The sequence below is a fragment of the Pyxicephalus adspersus genome, chromosome 3, assembly GCF_032062135.1.
Source record: "Pyxicephalus adspersus chromosome 3, UCB_Pads_2.0, whole genome shotgun sequence".
Lineage (NCBI taxonomy): Eukaryota > Metazoa > Chordata > Amphibia > Anura > Pyxicephalidae > Pyxicephalus > Pyxicephalus adspersus.
Genome location: NC_092860.1, coordinates 13,493,989 through 13,503,955, shown reverse-complemented (window position 1 = coordinate 13,503,955; position 9,967 = coordinate 13,493,989). Strand labels below are relative to the sequence as shown.

The following is a 9,967-nucleotide window of genomic DNA, read 5'->3' as shown; positions in this document are numbered from 1 at the left end:
CTTCTGTTTTGAATACCTAACATCTAATAGGTTCATAATAACTTGCAACTGGCTGCTGCTACAAGCCCAGAAGCCTTGGACCATTGCATACCTATTCTCTGCTAAGTGGGGATTAAACCTTAACCCCCCCAACCACTAACAGATATGTGACTGTATATGTATATCCAAGTTACTTGTTATGTGATCAGCACTGAAAGCAGCATTTTATCCATGAAATTTATTTAGGCCCTTCTTTCCTCTCTTTACAGAAGAAAGGTGTGTTAATCTGGCTAGAATGAAAAAGGGTTAATATTTGGGTATAGGTTTGCTTTATTTAACCTATATCCATTGTTCCAATATTCTGTGACTTGATTCCTGGATCCAATCTATATGCACCAAAAGGAAATGAAGTGGTCTCTCTGTAAACAATCATTTATGTGCGTGAAACCACTTTACTATTCACAGTAATCTGCTGCTCTTACTGCATACACAGGAAGTAAAAGGCTTGGTGGGGACACCGCTGTTGGCAAGTCTGCGAAATGTCAGGGGTACAGGAATGGAGAGGAAGTTAAGTAGGTAGCAGACCAAGCTGCACTTAGGATGTGAGGGGATAATAAGGAGAGGCAAGTAACACCAGAGAAACAGTCAAACTTTGGATCAGTGTTACTCAAACTTTTTAACATGGAAGAACCCTTCAAATAACTTTTAGGTCTTCAAGGAATCTCAGCTTTATTTACTATATTGATAGCTCACAGTGCTTCAGTGAGAACAATTTCACCCTTAAAGATAGCTAAAAATATCATTTGTCAGTGGTAAATGACCCAAGAGGCACAAACTGCTCAAGGTACCTCTGAAGGAAAAACACTGCTCTGAATGATGTGCTGCATGCTGGGATAGCACCTAAGACAAGACCTGAACGACACATACCGAATGTTTTCAGAACTTGGGGCTGTATAACAGCAGTTGCTGTTAAAATATCATTGTTATCATTTTGGAATATGTTTGGAATAGGATAATAATTTTGTGCATTTTTTCCTTAAAAAAAATTCCTGCTCATGATACGGCTCATGATAAAAAACATTGCATGTTCACAGAAGAGAAAAACATTAAACTGTGCCATGTTGCAGTAAAAAAGGCCAGTAAATATCTTGGAGGAGTCTTGGTGAAGAGTCAATAGTCACATTCAGTAGAATTCTCAGTGAAATCTGTTTTGTGAGGTTGCAGGGAAAAATCTCACACAAGCGGACATATTTCCATGATATTGGCTGTGTACTTACAAGCCATTACAGGACAGAATTTACAAAAAAAGTTCCTGAATGTTTCACTGGTCAGGAATCTTGATATTAATAATTCATTAGGTTATTGTAATCGATTTCTTCTTTTTTGGGATCCGACAGAATTTAAAAAAACTCCAAATCCAGCTTCTGGTGAGCAGCACAGCCACAGTTTTCTGCCTGGCTGCTATGACAGAGGATGGTTTCAGGCCTAGAACTCCGCCAGAGAAAAGAGGCAAAGACCATCAATTTGTGCAGGAAGAATAAAATAAACTGCACAAGTGCCACAGAGCAGCTGACAGCTGTCAAGATAGTTTGTATGTCATTGTAATAAAATTCCTTTATGAAACAATGCTGGCTCCAACCAGGACCATTAAATCACAAATCTCCCGGTACATTTCTTGTAAGGACAATGTGGAGTGTGTCCATGTGCACACATTCTGTGTCAGTAAGGTTACCCGTCCCCATTTCCAGACCGATGAACAAGTTGTCCAGTCTCTGCTCTATTACCGAGGAGAAAAGGGTATTTTATGTTGTTTTACCGAGTTCAATCTTCTTCTGAATGGCCCGTGTGGAGTGGTAGATGAGAGAGTCAATGAGCCCTGCAACTGTACAGAAAGTCACATTTTTAAAGTACAATTACTACACAATTTTAATGTCTCTGCAGCACACACACTATGGGCAATAGAAAATGGATACCAATTAGTCTATGGCTGCCCAACATGAAGCCCTTGGACATTAGTGGGAGTGATGAATTTGTAAAGGGCCTGTGATGGCAGTGATCCCTAGTAGTCTCACGGTACAAGTTCTTACTAAGCCTCTATAACCACATAAGTGCTCAGTTTCTGACTAGTAGATTTAAAGTCCTAATCTTAAGAAACATGATATATAACATTTTATATTTGTCTATTTGTTAACCTTAGAAGTAGTTAGGACCCCCCACCTCTACCTCATACCTTGCAAGTTGACAAGCACTGGTCTGTATTATGTTAAGAGTTTTCAGACCAAATGACTATAAAGACTCAATACTGAGAGTGTCTCTGATGGCTAAAAATTTAGCTCTTCAATACTAAATGGACACCATAAATTATAAACATGCATATACAGTATGATTTAATGTACCTCTACATTAAATCATAATTGCCAGTTTATTTGTAGTCTATCAGAGCTATCAAACTCTTTCAGATAGCAGAATGATTCAATTTCTGAATGACATTTTTTAAACAGAGTTGTTATTTAATAACCTGAACAAAGGAAGTTCCAAAAGTTTTACTGAAAAAGTGATATTTTAAAAAAAAGTACATATACATATGCAATACAAAAATAAAACACCCCAGAAACAATACACTTACCTGTAAACACTCCTCCAATAATGGCACACACTCCTGTTAGAAAATGTGTAAGTGACCTGGAAGACACAGAATGTTAACCAAAGTGATTGGAATTTTAGGAAGTGCATATTATAAACCAGGAGGAAAGGTTCATATGGCTCACCTGTGCTTCTCTGTAAGTTTTACCATCATCGGGGATAGCTCGTACAACACAAATACACCGGGCAAGCCCTGATCCCCAATCAGTCCATTGGCTATTTTTTCGTGTCTGGTCACTGAAAACTGATTGGTGCGCAATACCTAAATACACATTGAAAAAACGACAATATTAAAAAGGTGTACAATACAAGTGTATCTAAAATAAAAATACACTAAGGCTACGTACACACGTCAGATGATTCATGTTAAATAATCGCCTCAAGGCTGATATCAGACGAGAATCTGGCGCGTGTACAGCGCTAGTCATCAGTCATTCCATTGTACGTCCTGGTGGATCTAGGGACGATGATCGATCATAATGAAAGGGAAGAGGAGAGAGAGAGCACAATGGGGGTGGGGGGTGCTTCATCGTTCTCCCCCCTGTCCTCTTCATAGAGCAGAACAGTGCTGTATGTACAACACTCATTCATGCATCGTAAAAGATCCTTTCCAACGACAACTATTGCATATGTGTACCCAGCCTAACCCACTTCTCCCCAGACCACCCGACTTATTCTATTACCTTTAAATGCTTATCCCAGAAAGACAGTCATAGTTTTCCTGTATCCTTTAAGTAAAATTCTCCTCTGTGCTAGAGACTGGAGATTGATGTAAGTCGGTGCTATACAAGTATATGAGGCTCACTGCTAAGGTAGTAAAGAGGATTATGGTTAGCGGATGGAAGACAAGGCCAATATTAAGTGATGGAAGCAAAAGCCAATATTCGGTGCGGGAGGTATATTTAGATCAGCAAGGTATGCAATTGCAAGTTAGTGGACTTATACAGAAAGTACACTTTGCACAAAAAAAAAAAAAAAAATCTTAATTGCACAGGGAATACCCCAGCAGCAGATAAAGTATTTTTGAATGTATTAAATATAGTGCTCTTCATGATCTCCGTGCATTTCTCCCCCTCCTAGTACATGGGGCTCAAAGCTTTCACATAAGCAAAAAATGAACCCCAACTGCTAGTGCTAAGCTTTGCCTTGTTCTTAAACGATCATATATTAGTCTCCAGTGTGCACTTATTTCATCTGGAAGTCACCAGAAGGGAGCAGGGCCTTTGTCAGAAGTTAGGGCTCACTACACTTCCTCAAAAATGAACACTCGTACCTGCAAACACCACAAAGTGCTGCACTTGAACACTACTGGTGTTTTTTACATTTTAGCAAAGGTCAGGTTGATTTGAAGATAAACAAAATGCAGTAACACACTGCAATTACCCAAAATTCAGTGTACTACAATGCATCAGTCAAGGTTGTATTAGGAATGGCTGCCATGAATTACTGCACTGACTACAGCTTATTAGAAAGGGCCAAGCAGTGTTGAATACTTACGGTTATTCCATCTCTCACTGGTTATCAGACATATTACTGTTAAGCTCAGCTTGTTACAGCTAACAATACAAACATTTTCTTTGTGTACAAATGACACAAAGTAATTTTACTTACCTCTCCATCTATGTGTACATATACTGTAGGAACAATTTTCACAAAGTACTGAAACATCATAGATGCTAAAAAAAGAAAACAAAGAGAGGTTTAAACAAATGTTAGCAAATGTTTGCTAGTTGCTTGAATGAGCTTGAAAGGCGGTGGTGCTATTCATAGCAATAACATTAACAATATAAATTCTGCACAAAAATTTGTAATTGGGATTTTAAAACTGACAATAGATAACAGGGAGAAAAAATAAAATATATCTAACCATATTCTATTTAAACACAGTTCTATATTGGAGAGTTGTCATTTCACAAAGATTGTCAGTCATTGATTTGATAAAGAAAATATTTATACAAAAACTAAAAATGATGCAGTAAGTGCTTACACTGCATAGCTGAGACGCTTGTTCCATCAAGAGGATTTACTAAACCAGGATAATCTCTTCCAAATGACAGATGTTTGATATGATGTGTCATATTTATCTGCAAAAAAAAAGAAAAGAATCAGATGTCAGTGGATAGTCGTCAGATAACAATAAATAATACAGTGGTCGAATGTTAATAAAATAAAAGTCACACTTACATTGTCCAGTCCAAAGCTCTGTAAGTCATGGACTGTAGAAGCAAAATAAACAGTCTGTCAATATACTCACATACAATAAAGTAAATTTATTGTTACAGTCACTTGCACGAAAGAAAAGAGTAACAGTGTGTCATGTAGATGTTTATATATAACAAGAATGGATAAATCTTCACAACTCTGGTTCGACCACCCATCAGTTTCTGACATGTATTAGTGAGCCTGATGGTAAAATCTCTGTACTCAAGCCCCCAGCTACTCCAACCTAACATTAGGGTCTGATATTTACAAAGGTTATCTATCCATCCATATATTTAATATAGAGATGCAGAAGGAGAGGCAACCTAACCTCAGTTGTAGGCATTTTAGGACTAGGGAGCCAAGACAATTATTCAGGTGGGAGGATCAACCTTTTGGACAACTCGGAAGTTACAAAAACAAGCTGGTAAATGTTGGCCAAAATCATTGATCTGGTAAAAATGTTGCTGAATGTACATTTAAATTTTGATAAATGTAATATTTTGTTACCTTAATAACTGACAATAATATCATTGTTGTGAATTGCTTAAATCTTTGAGGAGTATACAGGTTCTGAGGGTTGATGCAGAAAATGTGTATCTGTGCTTTGCCCATGTTCAGCAAAGAAACTGATTGGCTGCCAAGCACCTAATACCCCCTTCCATCTCCCATCCACTGCTTCATTCACCTTCCAGGATTATGATATAAAATACCTGGCACCTATGAATATGGAAAAGCACATCACAACTATGGTGGTTGGTAAGCACCTTGAGGAAGGTAGGAAGGGAGACCTGTACAAGCTCTGATTGGAGATCCACCTAATGCTTAGATTGTTGCTTTTTGCATGTGTCTACTGAAAAACATGGCAGAGGTATAACAGATAAGACAGGATAAACTGCTAGGGAGGGGAACAATAACGTAGACCTATTTTTAGTGCAGCACAGAAAATCACAGGTTCACTTTAAATACATTGCACATTTTATAAACACACCACAAACCAATTTATTCAGACAAATAAGCGACTGTTTGCAGGCCTCTAATAAATGTAAGTGCCTATAGCCTGATGGGAGAAATCACTTTGAACAGACCTGGGCTTATGGTTTCATGGTGTAAAAATGCAGCAATAACAACAAAGCATCACAAGATAGAAGACTGGATAGATTGGATCGGTAACTACATTAGGGCAGCTATGCTGTGATCTATGAAGATTTCATGCACAAGCCATCCAGCTAGACTGTAATATGATTAAAAAAAAAAGTTGTCATCACTTTCCTCTTGCGTTTTGTTTTCTCTTCCCAGTGGAAAATGACAAGCAGTACAGGTTTGGTTTTTGCCCCGTGACTATTTACTTTTCCCAGGAGTCTATATTTAACTAGTTCCTCTTCTGCAAACTAATCTGCAAAGCTTTATGCATACATAGTCCTAGGTTAGGACATTGCCAGCTATAATCAAGCTTAAGGCAAAAATAATGTAGCTCACGAATATAAAATATTACATATATTTAATATATAGTACATATTGTCAACAAATTCTCACTTTTAGGTGGGCATGTGGAATATTGGAGGGTAATCCTCCCTCAGAATCTTATCCTCCATTATGTCCTTGGAGTCACCAGCCAGAAAAGCACTTTATAATAGTCGTTTCCACTAAGAAGCCCTTTGTATCCTTTGACACAGTCATAAAAGGTTGGACGGTATGTGGACATGATCTGATTGACATACCACATTTACATATCTGATCATTCCTGATTGTGGGCCTTTTGGGAAACTCCCATAGATACCTCTAGGTGTCTGCACTAAAATGCCAATTTACAGCAAAAAAGGGGAAGTACACATACACTAGGAGAAATATTAAATGTAAACATTGTCTCCCCTTTACCCCCCAACTGATGCATGAATATAAATATCGGAAACCTTTATCCACAAATTCATTGTCGTATTGTCAATTTCTGCAACAAATGGTCTCAGAGAAATAGTAGACTGGGTGGGCTAAGGGAATGGAAACTGCAACGGTGGAACACACAGGAGGTGAAATCACAGGCTCTCCCGTACATTATGGATTGTAAATATAGAAGTTTCAGACTTACTCTCGACAGCATGAACTGCACAGAGAAGGCACGGAGAGAAGAGAGAAAGGATTGCTTAGTTATACAATAGTACCTCCTGATGATTTCCTCAAATCTCCATTACCCAGCAAATGGGTCATAGAAAGACAATGGTTTTGCTATTGTTGTACAGAAAATGAACCACTTTTAACCAGGGGGCAGCAGAAAAAAAGGGCATCGAGTGGTAAAAAAACAATGATTTATAACTTGTGTTTGTATGCAAAGAGTGCAGACCTCTTGACATTAACATTTCAATGAAAATCCCATGTATTAAAGTGTATCTATAATTTTGGGTTCAGGGTGCTGTAGGAGAAAGACTGCAGGGTGCTCAGGAAGGCCAGGTAAATAGAAAAAAACTGCCTCCCTTTAAGATTAAGCTTATCAAGCACACACAACTTATACTAAAAGTCTCCAACTCTCTACCATTCCAATTCACAGCACATTTCTCCCACCCACCTTGATCCCCAGGCCACAAAAAATATTTACCTCCAACCTCAGCTAAAGATTTAGATGTACTCCCCTCCTCTGCCTAACTTGACTTGTGGATGCAAATTTTGTTCTTGGACCCTTTTAAACTGAACACCCCTGGTTTAAGTGTTCTGCAAATAATCTCTCACATGCACACACATGGGAAAAATAAAAAAGTTTAATTGGCAGTATAGCACCAGTGTAGGAGGACATCAATAAACACAAATTTATAAAAACACATAAAAAGCAAAATGAAGACAACCACAAAAATCAACACAAAAAAAATTAAAGAAAATCAATGCTATGTCTTTTCTTTTTTGTTTAAATATAAAGAAACATTCATATAATTGTATAGTTAATATGACCAACATGTTCCCATTCTCTGAGCCCACATAGTCTCCTTGTTTGTTTTCCTGCTCAGGTCCAGCGAAATGATTAGTAAACTCCATGCAGTGGATTGTACAATGCATTGCAGAATGAGGTGCCAAGTATGAGCAATGTGCTGCAACAACAACCAATTATCTGGCTCTAAGTGGATTTCTGGTTGCCATTATTTACAGAACATCCATTCTCTATGCACCTTTTGTGTTAGGACCTCTATATTCTAGAGGGTTAGATCATTGATCCCCAAACTATTTGACCCATTAAAAACAACAATTATTTATTTTTTAAAACTGCACAGAAAAGAACTGTTTACCGTGGACGTGAGACTGCTGGAAGCTTTTCCCAGGGGCAAAATGGAAGTTTCCAGCCACCTAAAGAGATAGAAAGTTGAACTTATTTTTTACTTTTCCAATCAGTGCACAAATGTTTGAGGTTTAGAGTTCAGAGCACAATGTATACCCCCCATAGAATCCACAGAGAAGTGTTAATTTATGCCTTTTAGGGTTGTGAGTGGCAGTAACACCCAAACTGATTAAAGTGCCCGAGAAGTGGCAGTCTACATTGGCACGAGTCTCTAAGAAAGTGAAGCATGATCTAGACAACATGCTGGGACAGACTATTTTTATTGTTTTAGCTGATTTCCGTTCATATGGCTGCTGTATGGAGTGCTTTAAAGAAAAGGCTGTTGGGAAATTATTGCACAGAGTGAGGTAAGTTAGGTACAGAAAAAAAAAAAAACCAAACTTGTGAGAAACGATTGAGACGCTTTTCTTTTTTTTCTTCCAGCATGGCTGTGGTCAATTCAAGTGGTCTACACACAGCCCCGACCCTACTGCACATCTAGAACAAAATGGCAATGAACAGCTATGTTCTTTAATTCAGCATCATTATTTGACTTCCATTCTGGACTTAATTTAAAGCTGTTGCAAAAGCTTTGAATACAAAAATGTATAATGTGAAAAGGGAAGGCATCAAAGGGCATTACTTCAAGGAAGCATGGATTTGAAGGAGAGAATCTCAATGCCCCCGGCAGCTATAGCTTTGTGCCAGAATGATAAGTTAAGGCCGATTTATTAAAGGAGGAGATAATTATTTAATTAGAGCAATTCATGTGAACACTGCTGTATCGAGGGCCAAGCATATTACTATATATTTTTCTGATCGGGCAATGTTTAATACACACAGCTACAATTTTCTGTGTGGAGATTCTCAGCTGTGAGGAGTAATTTACAACCAAAAGCAGGCTTAAAATATTTTGCAGACCTCTATAGATAATACGGCAGGGACTGACTGAAAATGTTGGGGGATTCTAATCTTTAGGAAGGTGGATTGTATACATAATTATGAGACTGGTTTCTTTTAAATGGTGTTGATCCAAAAGAGAAAATGGTAATAACAGAATGAAGCATAGATATCTTTCTAAATACCACATACCATGTCTTTCAGCTTCTGACGATATCGGTTTACCGTCTTTTCCCAGCCGCTGTTTGAACAGATTGTGCTCAACGTCCAGTTGCTGTTCCCCAGCTACATCCATGGCATCTATGCTCAAATCTACAAAGCAAATAGGCAGAAAAAACAAAAAGAATGAAGAGCTGAATATACAAATGTACAATAGTGATAAAAGACATAGAAAATCAATCCTGTCTTCCCTTTATTTTTTTTTTTGTCTGACCAAACCCCCTTATAGTTTTTTTATTTTACCCCTTTTATGCTTAAGTGACCAAATATTTAAAATTTAAAGCCTATAAAAACCAAACCATATACTACTCCCTGTCTCAACAGTTGGCATAATTTCTGATGAAAATCCTAGTTGCCTGGCTGTGTCTGATTACATTTTATGTACAGCCAAACCTGTTTTGGATGGAATAAAGGGGGGAGTTACACCAGTCAATTTATTTTTTGCCACCAGATTTTTCCATTCATGGTCTGTCCTGGAGAAAGGAGTCAAAGGAAACCTCTATAAAGTTGGGGGATTGTCCTCTTCCCCCGTAAATCATTCAGCTTTCACCCGGAACAAAATATGCATTATCAGCAGAAAACTTTTCATTTCAGCCAAACATTAGAAGAATAAAGTTTACTTACAAGCACAAGGCATATGTGGAAAAACTATATCAATATTGATCTTTAACTTGTCTCCTCTGGATTTATCGACAAATAATTCTGGATACACCTAAAGATTTAAAAAAA

The 9,967-nt window shown here is 37.8% G+C and overlaps 1 protein-coding gene across 1 annotated transcript in view; it reads right to left on the bottom strand.

The window, feature by feature from the left end:
* Window positions 1–1,351: 1,351 nt before the first annotated feature.
* Window positions 1,352–9,967, bottom strand: part of ERGIC3 (ERGIC and golgi 3) — a gene marked incomplete in the record, with an annotated part of 13,064 nt that continues 4,448 nt past the window's right edge. The window contains 11 exon segments of the mRNA XM_072403200.1: window positions 1,352–1,861; window positions 2,606–2,661; window positions 2,748–2,884; window positions 4,234–4,298; window positions 4,610–4,706; window positions 4,807–4,838; window positions 6,908–6,922; window positions 8,091–8,148; window positions 8,611–8,617; window positions 9,175–9,331; window positions 9,863–9,950. Coding sequence (XP_072259301.1) covers window positions 1,782–1,861; window positions 2,606–2,661; window positions 2,748–2,884; window positions 4,234–4,298; window positions 4,610–4,706; window positions 4,807–4,838; window positions 6,908–6,922; window positions 8,091–8,148; window positions 8,611–8,617; window positions 9,175–9,331; window positions 9,863–9,950 — 792 coding nt within the window.